Source organism: Lichenostomus cassidix, chromosome 4, assembly GCF_008360975.1.
Source record: "Lichenostomus cassidix isolate B80296 chromosome 4, HeHo_3.0, whole genome shotgun sequence".
NCBI lineage: Eukaryota > Metazoa > Chordata > Aves > Passeriformes > Meliphagidae > Lichenostomus > Lichenostomus cassidix.
The window spans coordinates 7,761,698-7,777,471 of NC_139484.1; the positions used below are offsets into that span (position 1 = coordinate 7,761,698).

General features: G+C 42.3%; 1 protein-coding gene across 1 annotated transcript; it reads left to right on the top strand.

The window, feature by feature from the left end:
* The first annotated feature begins 2,931 nt into the window (after window positions 1–2,931).
* On the top strand, window positions 2,932–15,768 carry SDAD1 (SDA1 domain containing 1). The gene is made up of 22 exons (XM_085057737.1): window positions 2,932–3,103; window positions 3,210–3,314; window positions 3,509–3,607; window positions 3,738–3,848; window positions 4,348–4,419; window positions 4,506–4,606; window positions 4,887–4,944; window positions 5,774–5,848; window positions 6,233–6,334; window positions 6,587–6,656; window positions 7,372–7,475; window positions 8,161–8,218; window positions 8,763–8,821; window positions 9,162–9,238; window positions 9,541–9,638; window positions 10,015–10,091; window positions 10,448–10,580; window positions 11,459–11,556; window positions 12,020–12,216; window positions 12,758–12,842; window positions 13,236–13,397; window positions 15,147–15,768. The coding sequence occupies exons 1-22, from the start codon at window positions 3,014–3,016 to the stop codon at window positions 15,195–15,197; spliced, it is 2,082 nt and encodes a 693-aa protein (XP_084913863.1). The 5' UTR covers window positions 2,932–3,013; the 3' UTR covers window positions 15,198–15,768.
* Window positions 15,769–15,774: the final 6 nt, after the last annotated feature.

Sequence of the window (15,774 nt, forward strand, 5' to 3'; positions counted from 1 at the left end):
GACCCAGAAATAAATATTTCTGTTGGACTTGGAGGTTTGAGGTTTTTAGGTTTTTTTAAAGGAAAGGAACATTGACCCTGTTCTCAATTACAAAATTACAAGTATTTAGTTGAGGAAGACAAATTCCCTACGGGAATTAGGGGCCAGGAATTGACATGGAGTTTAAATGAAATGCTGGTAATCAAATATATTAAATGTGTTCAAGGAAAACCTCCCAGCTGCTGTAAAAGCTCAAACTCTACAGCTTTTGATGGGATGTAAAGGGGCTGATTGCAGCAAGGGCAAAAGAGAGTCAAGGGGTGCCCATCTCCAAATTCCCAGCCTAACATCCCATCCGTGAACATTGCAGCCCCAAGTACTACATTGAAAAAATTAAGAAATACAGTGCAGAGAAACATCTTAGGACCCTAACAGCAACTTTAGTAATAGCTTGCTCTTTTTTTAGCTTCTTTCAAGCTTGAGTGTTTTGGTTCTCTGTTTTGCTTATTTTAAGGCATGTTTAACCCATGTATCAACTATGCAACAAAAAGAAAACCTTTCAATATACTGTCATAGAGGAAGTCTCTACAACAGATAATCATTCCATACTGGAAAACAATTAATTAAAAATGAAGGAAAAAACCCAAGCTTGTTCTCTATAATCCCAGACACAGACACACCCATGTTTAGAAACTTTGAATAGAAACAAAAAAGAGTGCCTTAAAGAAGAAAACCAGCTCTTCTTTTTTAATTAAATAAAATATGAAAAAATCTGTCTGCTAGTTATCCTCAGAAAAGAAAAATTAAAGCTTAATAAACACACATGGATCTCAAAAAAATATATAAGCAAAAAATTTGCCTTTTTTCCATACCAAAATGAGCAATACTTTTAATAAAATTCCTTGCTTAACATGTTAATTAAGCAAAGATACATAAAATGTGCCACTTAGATCACAAAGCAACATAAAACTTCTTGTGACAGTTTTTTCCTTAATATTAGCAATTAAGCTCACTGAGGAACACTAACACAACCCCATCATCCCCAGACAAGAAGCAGCTGGTCTTTTCCAGGTGAATTTAAGCATTCTTGTCCTAATTAGCACATGGAAATCAGACCAATCAGTGTGCAGGAGACCACTGGATTGGTGTATAAATGCTCACACCACGGCCCAATTTGCGGTTGTAAAATTTTTCTGGGGGAGTAATAAGGATTGTACTAAGGCAACTTTTGAGGTGTGTGTTTAGTAGAGTGGTTTTTTTGCTTTTGTGTTTTTTTTTAATGTGAGCTGAAAGTCAGATTAATTACAAAAGCTAATTTTATAAGTCTTTCTACTGCAGAAAATAGATAATAACTTTCATAGTGAGCTAACTTTTGTGGCTTCCTAAGTAAAAACTTCACTAAGAGGCCCATAAATTTGGATTTTTTTCATTAAAGGCACTATAGGGAATATTCTATTATGTGTTCATTGTTTAAGAATGCATATTTTAATATTAGATGAGGAAAAATTGTTTAGGAAGATGATTTTTTTTTGTATGTAGTGAAACTGAATTGGTTTGTTTGTTTAACCTTCTTAATAGCCTTTGTAGAAATCAAAGTAATAGTCCTGCTTCTGCAGAGATAATAAATATTTAGTGTTTTACCCTGGAGTATAGGTAAGGCTGTTTTGCTCCATGCCTTTTTGAAGCAGTGCAGCTATTCCTCACTTTTACTGTGTTATGCTGTAGTCAGTCAGTGACTTAATTGTGTTAGAGCAGTTTAGTGTCAAGTTTGACTATTTTTCTGGTTTTTGTAGGTTAATAAGGCCTGTGTAGTGACATTTTGCTTTTGCAAAACTTTGAGCTCAGGGTGCTGAGATAAGGGTGGACCAATGAGGGTGTAGAATCAAGTGAGTTCTTTGGCTGGCTTATTTAAGGGCTGTGGTGGAGTCTTCGATAAAGTAAAGCTGCCTGAAAGCACAGGGTAAGCAGGTCCAGATGCTAATGAACAAAACTAATAGCTGGCAAGGGAAACATGTTACGTGTTCACTTAACTCTTTAGGTGATGGAGAGCTTGCTTTTGCTCTATGCAGTTGGTAACAGGTTTTTCTCTTACCTTTGCAGTCATTTTGTGCTCCAAGTGATAATAAAGCCAGTTTTTTTGGTAGCTGCATAGGTATGTAGAAGAAGATGTGCTCTTCTTGCTTTAATAGGTACACGAAAGCCCGAACTCACCTGAGCTGCTACGTTCAGGTAGTTGCCATTGGCAACCCACTAGCAGATATGTGCTTAGGTGGTTGCAGCTGGCTCTGAGATTCTTACCAACACAGTGAAAAGCCTTTCAGTGGGAGACATGGTGATGTAAAATGAGATGCTATATTAATGGTTTTTGCCATGTTTAAGCCCCAATACTATCCTGATACACGTTGTCTGGCTGTATATTACGAGCATTTGTTATAAATTTGAGGAGTTATTTACTTCTGTTTGCTAAGTACACTGTATCAAGGAAAAACAATTTCTTTCTACAGTGTAAATAAGCAGCTGCCTAAAGGAAGTATAAGTTATGCAAAGAAAGAGATCAGCTTTCTGTTATCTTGATCAAAAGCTAAACTTAGACTAAATGTTAGAACTAAACTAAACTAGAAGCAACGTTTTTTCTCACTCAGGATTCCCATCTATGGCTGACTGCTTCCATAATGATTGAGATGTATTGTGAAGCATGTTCCCTTAAAACAGCTAGGAAGGGAGGAGAGCAAGAGCTGTGCTGGAGTAGCAAGGCCGAAGTGATGAGGAGAAATCCATGGGGAAGCTGCGGGGGCGGCAGCTCTGCTCAATCCCCTGACTCGCGCTGCGTTTAACCCGCAGAGCTGCCCGCAGCCTTTGTCCCAAGGGCAGCGATGCCAGCGAGGAGCCGCTTTTCCCTGGCATGGGGACAGCTCCCCGCCGGCAGGGGACGCCGAGCGCGGAAGTGTGTCCCTCGCCGCTGGCCGTCGGGGGCGGGCCAACATGGCGGCGGCCAGCTGAGCTTTCGCGTGGTGCGGTGCTGGTGCCGGCAGCCATGTCGGGCCGCCAGGGCAACAAACTGCCCAGCAACCTGCCCCAGCTGCAGAACCTCATCAAGCGCGACCCCACCTCCTACACGGAGGAGGTGCGCATCGGGGCTGGGCTTTGGGGAGGCTGGGGCGGGCTGCGGGACGGGCGCGGGGCTGGGTACGGACGGGTGGTGCTCAGCTGCCGCTGTTCCCTGTGCGCAGTTCCTGCAGCAGTACCACCACTACCAGTCCCATGTGGAGATCTTCACCTTCCAGCCGGACAAGCCGAGTAAGGAGCTGGCCGAACTGCTGATGTTCCTGGCGCAGGTGAGCCGCCGGCCCTCAGCCCTGAGCCAGAGCTTGCCCTGAGCCAGCGGCTGTGGCAGCCTGTGCTTGGTGCCGGCTTCAGTGACTGTTTTGTTATACAAACAATTAAACATTACTGATTGCGGACACCTTGCCAGGCGTGTGAGGTGACCCCAGGTGCGCTCTAGAGCGTTCACTTGCCCTGTCCCTTGCAGGTTGCCCACTGCTACCCTGAGCACATGGCCAACTTCCCGCAGCAGCTGAAGGAGCTGCTTTCCTACCACCACACGGTCCTGGACCCCGACCTGCGCATGGTGAGATCCGCGGCTTGGGCACACCCTTGGCTTGTGCCTCAATATGTCCTTTGTGCGAGCTGAGAGCTTGAGCTTTGCGTGTCAATAGAAGGAAGCTGGAGAGGAATGTGAAATTTGGGTTCTCTTACAGACCTTCTGTAAGGCTCTGATCCTTTTGAGAAACAAGAATCTAATAAATCCCACGAGTTTGCTGGAGCTCTTCTTTCAACTGCTGCGGTGTCATGATAAGCTGCTACGACAGGTAAGTGTGCTGACAAAAGTCTTAATTTCCAGTGGCATTTGACCAGCTTGCCAGAGGTAATGCCGTAATAGGCAGCTGTTCCCTGCTTGGTTATGAAATTAGAGTTTAAAATAGTTCAGCTGTTTCAGCAGTCAGTTCTGGAGGAAGCGCTCCAGCTCTGTGTTGGACCAATAACTGAGTTCTGCTGCTGTACACACCTTGCCATTGCAGGTTGTAGGCTTGTCCTGTTTGGGTGTGTTTGCCAGTGAAAAACCTGGCTGTCAGAACAGGCCTGAATGAAGCAGGGGTAGGATTTTTAAGCCGTGTGTGTTGCTGTTCTTTGTCCTGTCTTGCTGTAGTGTGAATTCAGTATAATTTTCAAATACATGAGACTTCGCAGGGTAACTTTTTGGGTTTTTTCCTGCTCTAACTGGTGTTCTCATTGGTGGTCAGCTGGTCTCATGTCAGTGCTTGGGCACAGTGTTGTCTGTGTTACTCCCTGTCATCTCTCCACTTGCAGACCTTGTACACTCACATTGTGACGGACATCAAGAATGTCAATGCTAAACACAAAAACAATAAAGTGAACACGGTAAGTGCTTTGGCTTTCATGTGTGTTTTGAACTGACTTCCTGCTGTTGTGGAGGACCTCTAACAACATGTTTTCAACATTTTTAGGCACTGCAGAACTTCATGTATACAATGTTGAGAGACAGCAATCCCACTGCTGCCAAGATATCTCTGGATGTGATGATAGAGCTTTACAGAAGGAATATTTGGTGGGTCTGGCAGGCTTGAGTTGGTTTGACATTTATTGAGGCACATGGCCATCATTTGTGGCACATAGTCTAGAACATAATGCAGGGTACAGTGACTTAAATCGGTTTTCTAATTGTGGCCCAGTGGGGCTGTAACTTATGCCAAGGAATTTATCTGAGAATAAATACTATCTTGTGTGAAATGAGTAACTTAAATTGAATATTTGAAGAGAACTGATTTTCTGAGAACCATGTGAAATTGCCAGACTTGAAATAAAGGATGTGATTTGTTTTATTCTAGGAATGATGCCAAGACAGTCAATGTCATTACAACTGCCTGCTTTTCCAAAGTGACCAAGGTGAGAACAGAAACTACTTGATACACTGGATGTTACCTCGCTACCTTTCTCATGTGGATGTGACTTAATATGTTCTTATTCCAAACAAACGTTGCTGATTTGTCTGTTGTTTGTTTAATTTTCAAAACACTACTCATAAATGGAGGCAGAGCTTGGCGGCTTATCTTGTAACAAGTGTAGACTGGTGTGGGGAGCATGGATGCTCTTTTCACTGATAGTCAGAAGAGAATGTCAGAATATCACCTCCTTAATACCTGCACTGTGAGGCTTTGATCTAATGAGGAGAGCAGCTGTCCTGCCTGGGGTCTGACTGAATATTGGGCCTTCTGTGTTGGCTCTGGAGGCTTTAAAAACTTGTATTATGGCTTGAGACAAGTTTTTACCCTGTGAAGGTGCAAAAGTGGTTCCAGTCAATGAAAGTCAGCCAACCAAAATGAAAAATCTAACCAGCAAAACCATCTGAATTAATGCAAGTTTAGAGTTCTGAGTATCATTTTGGCTCTCACCTGTGTAGGGCCTCCTGACAATGTCGATGTGGAGCATCGAAGTGGTTTTGCAGGATGATAAAAAGACAATTGGCATGTTTGTATTTGCTCCAGGCATTGTGAAAGCTCAGATGCTCTTTGGTTCTAAGCGGCTCTGAGTGATGATGGGTGGTTAAAACTGTCTGGGTCTTTAAAACTTGTGGCTTTCAGGCTGTAATTTGGTTTGTTTTCTGCTCAGATCCATGCTGGTTAAAAATCTGGCTAAATCTTTGTACTGCTTAAGGTGTGGATGTAGGATGGTTGTAAACTGTCAGCTTGTCCCACACGAACTCACTTTGTTTCAGGTGTTAGTTGCTAGTTTGAAGTTCTTCCTTGGGAAAGATGAAGATGAGAAACAAGATAGTGACTCAGAGTCTGAGGTGGGTGTTGTGATCAAATATTCCCTTCTCTGTTCTTCAGACCCCATAATACTTCTGTCACCTTGGTGACTCTGGCTCTGCCAGTCTGGCTGCCTCTGTGTTACTTACTGTCCTGTCTAGTTTTCTCCATATGTCTCTGTGCTTCACAAACCATTTCAGTGTCTGACAGAAGGCCCTAAGTGATAGCAGGATGTTTTTGCTGTCTGTTAAAAGATAAATGCCAAGAGCTCTTTTGCTTTTTATTTAAATGCTGGCACCTATGTGTGGTAACATTTAGGAAGGGGGAGAGTTTTTGAGTATGTGGTCTTGAAAAATATTGCTGGTTTGTTGCCCTGATTGCAATTTTAAGCCTGTATTACCCGAGTGTTGTTTTCCCTCCCCAAGGATGATGGTCCCACAGCCAGGGATCTGATGATGCGCTATGCAACCAACAAGAAAACCACCAAGCGCAAGAAGAAACTGGAGAAAGCCATGAAGGTCCTCAAGGTGAGGAGAGGGCTGTCTGACTTGCCATTATCTTGGCTTAATCCTTCTACTACAGAAGTCCTGTTGTTGCCCTGCTTGTTTAGCTAGTGGGAGATAATCCTGTGTGGTTGAAAACAGGGATATGTTTTTAGAATCCAGAGATCGTTTTAAAAATCCTTTTGAAGAGGCAGCAGTCTTTTGACAGCAACCTTGAAACTGAAGCACTTTACTCACAGAAAGAGAAAAATGTCTCTCACTCTTGTTTCTATGCAGAAGCAGAAAAAGAAGAGCAAGCCAGAGGTGTTCAACTTTTCTGCCATTCACTTGATTCATGATCCCCAAGGTGAGTGTGCAGTGAATTTTCTTAGTGCAATTTATATTTATCCCAGATAGGGAAGCTTGCACACAGCTCTGCCAAGGAGAACCCAAGTGATAAGTAGGTGTAGATGTGACACTTGGAATGTGTTTTTACTCCAGGGTTTCACTGCACTTTGATAGATCAGTCCTGTTTTGCTTGTTGTAGAGGAGCACATGTAGGCAGTGAGACAAGGAAGGAGGAATATTACACCATCTGTTTTGGGCTTCTATGGATCAGGGCATGGCTGTCTGCCTCTCTTGTATGTGTGAAGGCAGTAATTGGGTGAACAGGGAATAGTTGATCTACTGTAACTGCTCTGGCTTAGCCCCTGTTAAAATGTACTTGTCTAACAACATTTGGTTTGGTCTTAGTCTGTTCTAGTGAACTTCTGGGGACTTTGTTTTCTCAGATCAACTCAAAATATATCTAGAAATCTAGTTTTCTATGCTGATCCTGTGCTTATGATGTTGGGGAATGTCTGTAGTTCCCTCTGCTGAACCTGTGCACAGCAGGCCCTTAGGCATATGAGAAGTAAAACAGCCCATTGGAATAAGTGCTTTAGTCATCTTAATTTGTTCTGTGAAATGGCACTGTTCTTAGAAATAAGAACAAGTCAAACTGCCTATTTTGACCCTAATTCCATTTGAGGTCTGTGTGGTGCTCTTTCAGTCTACTGAAAATCCATTTTTGCTTCTTCTAGACTTTGCTGAGAAACTGCTGAAGCAGCTGGAGAATTGCAAGGAGCGATTTGAAGTGAAGATGATGCTCATGGACCTAATATCCAGGCTGGTTGGAATACATGAGGTATGTACTTGGATCATGTTATGGTGGGTTGTTGGTAGCCAACCTGGTTTGCATGTGGGCATGTTCTGGCCCTGTGCCTCTGGAAAATGAGGTATAATTTTTCTGTATGTCAAGAAGTGCATAGGGATGGTCAGGGAGTTGTCAGTGGGCTTCATGGAATGGCACAATGGTACAGACTTTTTGTTGTGTTAAGTGAGCTCTGATAGAGAAAGCTGTTGGTCTGGAATAGCTGAGCAGTCCCTAAAGAATAGAGAACTTGGCTCATCCAAGACCTTCCTGGGAAGCTGGTCATGCTGACCACTGTGTTGTCAGCCAGGTGGTGCTGAACAAGAGCAAAGCTGGCAGCTCCAGCACTTCCAGGGGTTTGTGCAGACTGCCCAGTGATAAAATATTTGCACTGGATTAAGTCAAGAGTAGACTAGTCCAAATTGGGAAGTTTCAGAGGATGTAAGGATTTCATTGGCAAGGACTAGGTGCAGAGAGACTGCAGCAGTTTTTATCTTGGTACAATTAATTTCCTTGTCCCACAAATACCAAACTCAACATAGGAGACAGCATCATGCTGTAAAATCTAAGGCATTTGGAGAGCGCACTATAGAATGAGATTGTAAAACAATGTATCAGCTTTTGAAGGTGATGTCAAGTTCAAGCACAAGAAGATAATGTGTTGCAATTTGTCTTGCAGCTTTTTCTTTTTAATTTCTACCCCTTTGTTCAGAGGTTCCTCCAGCCCCATCAGAGGGGTAAGTAGCTACTCTAGGTACTCACAGTCCATATCTCATGTACAGTCACTTCATGGAAGCGGTGCTGAAAATGGGCAGGTAGCAGTGGATTGGTGGGAAGTGGGAGTAGTCCAGAGTATGGACAAAGGAAGTAAAAGTCCCTGACTGCCAGAAGTGCCAAGTGCTTTGGTCTCCTGTGGAGGCTGTGTGCGCTCAGGGCTCCTTACTGGAGGATTTGAGAAGCTCCAGCAAAGGAATAAAAGAAATCTGAGTCCCTAATCCTGACTAGCTGAGCTAAGTGTGATTGCCTTATGCCGCTTCCATTTACTGGTGTTTGATTCTAGTCCTGGAGCATGTCCTTTTGCTTTAACTCGCTATTGCTGCTGGGGGGAGGCTAGAGGAGTTTCTGATGCTTGGTGGGAGAGGAGAAATAGTTGTCCCAAAGAACTTCAGGCTGAATAGCTTTGGGACTGATGGAGCAGCTTGTTGAGTTTTGGGGGCATGTGTTTATTGGCTGGAGCAAGCTGCAGCAATATATTTTGGCATCTTCTTGCTTTTCTTCCAGAAGTGACAAAGATTCTTCTGTTTGCTGCACAGGCTTCACATCAGCTGGTACCACCTGAGGTCAGTGTTCCACCTGTGTTTGATGTTCAATGGGCAGCAGGCCAGCATGGAAGTGCAACTGAGTGTGTGTGTGGGGAGGGGGAAAGGGAATTGGTTAGATTGTTTGGAAAAGCTTGTGGTAATTTCAACTATTTTTGCAAGTTCCAAGGGACTGTTTCATAAAGGGAAAAAAAAATGTTTGTCTTATTTTCTGCAAGAAAATTTTTGTTTAGAAAATATTTGTAGGCTGTACTGGCATGTCCTGATGTGTCTTTCTATGAAAAAGGATCTGTCTGTTAATAAAATCTAGGTGTGTTAAGTTTTCATCAAATGTGGGTTTTTTTTTTTTTCTTGGTTTCAGATTATCCAGTCAGTGTTGATGACCATTGCCAACAACTTTGTCACAGACAAGAATTCTGGGGAGGTCATGACTGTAGGGTGGGTAGAGAATTGAATGAGTAACATCAAACTCCAAATGTGGTAAAATATATATTCTTTTAAACCACTTGCAACTTTTTCCTGTCACTGGTACTATGCTTTCAAGAAGCTGCTTGAGTAAAAAGTATTTCAGCTTCAACTTTTTGTATTTTTATTGGGAGTATTTTATGATGATTTTCTCCTTTCTCACCAAATGTTATATAAATGCTGTATAAGGTTCTTGAAGTTTTGGGTAATTCAATCTGTAAGTGTCATTTTCTCTGAACTAGTATTGAGAAAATAATTCTTTCCTGATTTTTTAGGATCAACGCAATAAAAGAAATCAGTGCAAGATGTCCATTAGCTATGACTGAAGATCTGCTCCATGACCTTGTTCAGTACAAGACTCATAAAAATAAAAGTAAGTGTTACATGAATGACTTTAAACTACTTTTCTTAGTTACAGCCTTCATGATAGTGCTGTGCTAATAGTTTTTTATGGGCTGAAACCATTTTTCAGTGTTTGGGTCACAGTTCTCTATTTGGAGAGTGTATGCATGGGAGACAAAACAGCCAAGGGTAGTTATAACAGGGGGACTAATAGACAAAAAAAAGCAAGCAAAGGGATTGTGAAGAATAGTTAGCCCTAAGGAGGTGCTGTGTTCTATACCAGAGAAATCAGAGGGAGCCATAACCTCAGAGAAAATGTGAGTAGGCTATAAATGCTGGTGATTTGTGTGGGCTTTTGGTTTGCTCAGAGTTCTGCTTTTTTCCTGACTCTCTCATTTTCTGAGTAGATGTGATGATGTCTGCAAGAACTCTGATACACCTGTTCCGCTCTCTGAATCCAGAGATGTTGCACAAGAAGTTCAGGGTAAGTATTTCATGTGTGCTGCATTCACTAAAAACTGCTCAGAAATTGAGAATGGGTCTCAGTATCCTCTTGAGGAGGCAGAGCCAAGCTTGTGTTCTTCCTCTGCCTGCTGCCTTTGGACATGGTGTGCTGCTATTTCCACATTTCCTTAGTTCAGATTCATGTAACTCGTGGTTAGACCATGTTCCAGAAGTTCAACCATTTTCTAAGGTTCATTCAACTGGAGTAATTAAACTCGGCCTTGTGAAGTAAAGAAAGGTCTTTGGACCCACACCCTCCTGTTCCCTGAGATATTTTTATGGATTGGTGGGCGTTAAAATAGCATTTTGCTTTATGTGTGTTTTGTTAATATACAGGGTAAGCCTACTGAAGCCTCAGTGGAAGCCAGGATTCATGAGTATGGAGAACTGGATGCCAAAGATTACATTCCAGGAGCAGAAGTACTGGAGGTTGAGGATCAAAAGGAAAAGGGAGGAACCCAAGAGGAAGGTTGGGCTTTTTTCTTTGGAAATTCTTATTTGGGCATCACTGTCACTAAGATTTTATGTGGACATGGAACCTGGTGTTTGTGTATTTCATTTGCTTCTGTCCTGTGCCTTGACTTGCACAAGTGCAGTTTGTCAGTGGGGTTTGGTACTGTGTTGCTTTGTATGATACACACGGAGATGGGAAAGCAGAGGGACAGACAGTACAGCTGTGAACTTGACGTTCGGCTTCTCTTAAGTAAAACCTTTTGAATATTATAGAACATCAAAACAGTACTTGGATATAATATTTGGCTTAGTTCATTCACGTCCTCTGTAAATGCTTTACACACCCTGGAACCTCTGCCAGCATTGGGGAAAAGAGATGCAGGAGCCTTGAAAAGCAAGGCAGAGTTTGGTGAATCAAGTCTGAGTTGCAGGAGCTGTGCTGGAGGAATGAGTGCCCTGATGGGACATGCTGCATATTGATCACTGTAACATTGTGCTTGGTTGCTGAAGCTGATAACTTCAGCACATCAGCCAGAAGTGTGGTGAAGAGCAATGCTTACACTGTTGTAACTAACCCAGCCATAAATGATATTACTTCTCTTGATTTAGGTGGCAGGGAGTGGGGAACACTATTACTGAGGGTGTAATTAGCATCTGTAAACACCTGTGGTGCTTCAGGCTGTCCCAAATGCACTTTTTTGGGGTCTTGACCTTGAGATGAAAATTGAGCTTTGCAGAACATAGCATGGATCATGTCCCTGGGCAAAATGCAGTTGGGAGATGGGTGAAATAAATCAAAGGCAGCAAGAGCAGGTGATCCAAGCATCAGTTATTGACCATCTGGGTAGTTAAGGTGAGTTTGTATTAACAGCTCTCTACTTGTTCCCTGAGCAGATGGCTGGGAAAGTGCTAGTATGAGTGAGGAGGAGGACAATGAAGATGGAGAATGGATTGATGTGCATCACTCCTCAGATGAAGAGCAGCAACAAGTAGTGAGTTCCAAGTCTTTTCTATGCCAAATACAAATGAGTCTTGTTTATCACACACCAAATCCTCTCACACTGATGTGGCTCTTCTCCAATACCTACACAGGCCCTCAGAGTGAGCTGTCCAGAAGCAGCAAGGCTGAAGTGCTGGTTAGCACTGCTCCTGAAGTTGTTAGGGTGGGAGGGAAGAACAGGGAGTTCTGTCTCAGGGCTAAATACTTTCAGAGCTGTCATAATCAGATGAGAGCTTTTACTCCCAAAAGCTGTTGGTTTTGTACTTTATTCAGACCCTGGATGTTGGATATGAGACTAGGAAAAATCCTGACATCTGGTTGTAGCATTTCCTAAAAATATTGCACTTGTGTTTGCCTCCATAATGTGTATTTGGGAGGCAAGGATAATGGATTGTGGCACAGGAGTGGTTTTCAAAGCTCTGAATGATTGTTTTGTGCTTTTCTGTTTTCCAAAGGCAGAACAGGTGAAAAGCATGCCCATAGAGGAACGAAAAGCCAAAGCTGCAGCAGTCAGTACAAGCAGGCTGCTAACTCAGGAAGACTTCAAGAAAATACGTCTTGCCCAGCTTTCCAAAGAACTCAATTCTGCACCTGGCAAAGCTGCAAAGCGGAAATATATTGAAATAGATGATGAAGAGGAGGAAGAGGGCAGGTAGGATATGGGCTGATGGGTGCTTTTTCTTACCTATCCTCTAGTGATGCAGCTTTTCATTGTAGCAAGGCACAGAGCTCTGCTGTTGATCAGTGTTACCTAGTGACAGCCAGCAGCCAGAGCCTAGAATGGACCCTGGGCTGGGGGTTTGCTTCTATCTGGGAGAAAAGACATGAGGAGTCTGTGGAAGGTCTGAGACTGTTTGACTTGTTCAGACCAAGAGGCATGAGAGGGTTGTTTTTGTTTGGGTTTTTTTTTTTTTTTTTGTAGCAGTAGCTGCATGGTTATATATTCAGTGTTTCTTAAACTTCATGAAAAAAGCAGACTGAAAAAATAAAAATGGGTGACTTTTGTAATGGATATCCCACACATCAGGAACAGCCTGAAGGGAACAAGAAGTTTGTTCCCTCTAGTTTCTGTCTAAATTCATGGTAAGACAGTGGTCTAAGATGGCTGAGAGACAAAGGGTGAGGAGGGCATCTTGTTTTCCTTGCCAGATGAAGTTTGGTGTGGTGACATTTTACTGGATTTGTGTGTATAGGGGGGAGTTGCTTTCACTGAGAGATATTGAACATCTGCATAAGAAGCCCAAGTCAGACAAGGAGACCAGACTGGCAACTGCAAAGGTGAGGAACTGGGACGTTCTGTGTCATGTATTTCTGGTTTGGGTTTGTTTGTCTTGTGCAGGAGGAAATGTGGGGGTTGCATATCTAAGATGGGTGCCCAGCTGCCATGTGGGTTTTGAGAGATGATTTGTTAGGTTCTTTGCTGTTATATCTTTGCTGTAGCAAATAAATATCTTCTTGCTGGTCACAGATGACCATGAAGATACAAACAGATCCAATTTTCTCTGTGACCTAATGAATACAGCTAGCATGGGTGAAGGCATGTATCAACAGTGTCATCCTGAATGCAGATTTGTTGTTGTTGCCATAGAACCTGTTACCATCAGGCAGCTGATGTTGATTGTAGGGCAAGGAAAATGACCCCCTGTTATTCTATTACACTGTCTATTCTAGGCTGGAAAAACAGACAGAAAAGAATTTGTGAAAAAGAAAACCAGAATCAACCCATTTGCCAGCTCTTCCAACAAGGAAAAACAAAAGAACAAGAACTTCATGATGATGAGATACAGCCATAGTGTCCGGACCAAGAACAAGCGTTCCTTTAGGGAGAAACAGGTAGTGTTTCATGTTGGGGATGGATGGCGCAGTGTGAACAGAAACTCAGAATGCAGGTGTGGTGCTGTCTACCGTCTGTCCTGGGGTGTTATTGTTGTAACTCAGGGAAAGCCTATGGTTTGGCTTCCCTGAGTCCTACCCCAGGGAAGGAAGAGCTACTTTGGAGATTGTGGTGAAGAATGCTTTTGTTGAGCTCCTCTCTCACGTGCTTTGAGATGCAAGCCCTGTTGGAGAATCAAGTGTAGGTTAGGAAGGCTTTGCTTTCCTTGCTATCAGTTAAAGAAGGTTGTATTTGAACTGTCTATAATCCAGTAAATGAATGTTTCTCTGTTGTGGAGAAATTCTCAGGAGAGGCTTTTAGTGTGTTTGTTCACTCTCCCTAGTCTGACCTTTCTCTTGTTATTGTATCATGGACTCATCTGTCCTGGCCTCGAGGTGATCTAATAGCTTGTCACCAACGTTCTGAGCAACAGATGCAAATGCTATTTATTAGCTGCTTGAAACGGCTGTTTAGAAAAAAATTACTTCAGTTTAACAGTAGTTTCAGACTAATGCTGCTCTCAGTGGTGAAGCCCCTGCCAGGCTATGGTTTTACAAGGTTTTACTAAACTCATCCAAACGTGTTCCAAGAAAATCTTGTAGAATAATCCAGTGCTTTAGTTTGTGTGTTTTTTCTTGCTAGATCCTGTTTGGTGCTAGTGTTCAGATGCTTCTTGAGCAAACTGACTTCTTTCCAGGATTATACCATTTGGATAATGTATATTTGCCTGCAGTTACTTGCCTTAGGAATGGCAAGATGGGAACTCTTTGTTGACTCAGTAGAGAATATCTGACATTTTTCTGTTGAGCAGGAAGATATGGACTACTATCCTCTGTAGTTTTTTATTTGGTATCATTCTGCCTCCCCTTAATGAAGGCTGACAACATGAAACCAGCTCTCAAAACACACAAAGTAGGTTGTTAGTGAACAATCTAACAACCTACTGTAAAGAAGGCACTGTAAAGAAGCTGCTGTTTACAGTTATTCTTATACTTGGCTCAGTTACTTTAAAAAGCATCTTAAAGGATTTTGTCCCTATTTCTTATTAATGTTTTGAATTAAAATGTAACTGCTGAACAGTAAAAGAAGCCTTCATTCATATTTTTTCCCACCAAAGTTAGGCTACAGCACCAGGCTGATAACCATAATTTGGAAGTAACTGTTTTGAGTGGGTTGGAGAACCATAGCTGTATGGTGCTACATTCTGCTGCACTTTCTGGTGGTAAGATAAAATGGCCTTTTAACTCTAGTCCAGAGCCAGTTCCTTTACTAGCTAAAACATGTCTGAAGCTCAGAAATATCTCTTTAGAGGGATAATGGCACTTGTAAAAATTCCTCCTTCTCCCTTGGAAAGAAGTTGTGTAGTACTTGTTCACAAAATACCATTTTTACTTACCTCTCAGCTGAAGTTTTTTCTTGATCTCTTCTGACTGAAATGAGTCAGTGGAAGAACAGTTTGTTCTGATTTTTTTCATTGTACAGGATTTGGTAATGCTCAGCTCTTTAATTGTACTGTGGAGTTTAGCTTAAATAACCCCTGTGTTTCTGCCAGTATCATTGTTATCATTTGCCTTGCTGCTCCCAGTTGGAGCTGATGAGCTCTTAGTGTTTTTATCAGAGGCTAAAGAAATTGAAAAGAGTTGTTGATGTGATAGTGCTGTCTCAGTTATGCTCCTTACCTGAGTGTTCTCCTCTTGTTTCATGTTTAGCTGGCTCTTCGAGATGCACTTCTGAAAAAGAGAAAACAGCTGCTAAAATAAATGCTGGAGAGAAATTCATCACCCCTGAAGAAGTAGCTCTGGAAATGCTTATTTCCACCCACCATCACCCAGATGGAAAGAAGGACCCTGGTGCCTTATGGAATTTGCTCTGATCGGTTCAGAAAGGCAAATGGAACTCTTGCAAGCTGATGGGTACTGCATCTATAGGACAGAGGCCTTAATCCTTGGAGGATTTAATATTTTTTTAAAGCCTTCTAGGGAGGAAGGAAATTGTATTTTTATTTAATGTAATTTACTTAGCGGGTTTTGTATGTATAAGTATTAAAATATAAAACCTTATGGTAAAAATTCTACTTGAGGCAATTAATGAGCAAGCAATGGAAAGGAAAAAGAATATTCTGGGCAGTCTGTAAAGCATGTGCGTATAGTGTCTGCCTGTCTAAGGGGAGTGACTGTACAGACAGAGCAAGCTGTTACCTCAGCAGCTGGTTTTGACCAGTTAATAAGACCAGTTCATCTGTGATGCAGGTAAGATCAAATCAAGAGTTGGGGGTAAGAAGAGTTTAATTATGGCATAGGAAAAAAACAAAAATAAAATTAGTGTACAGGAGATGGT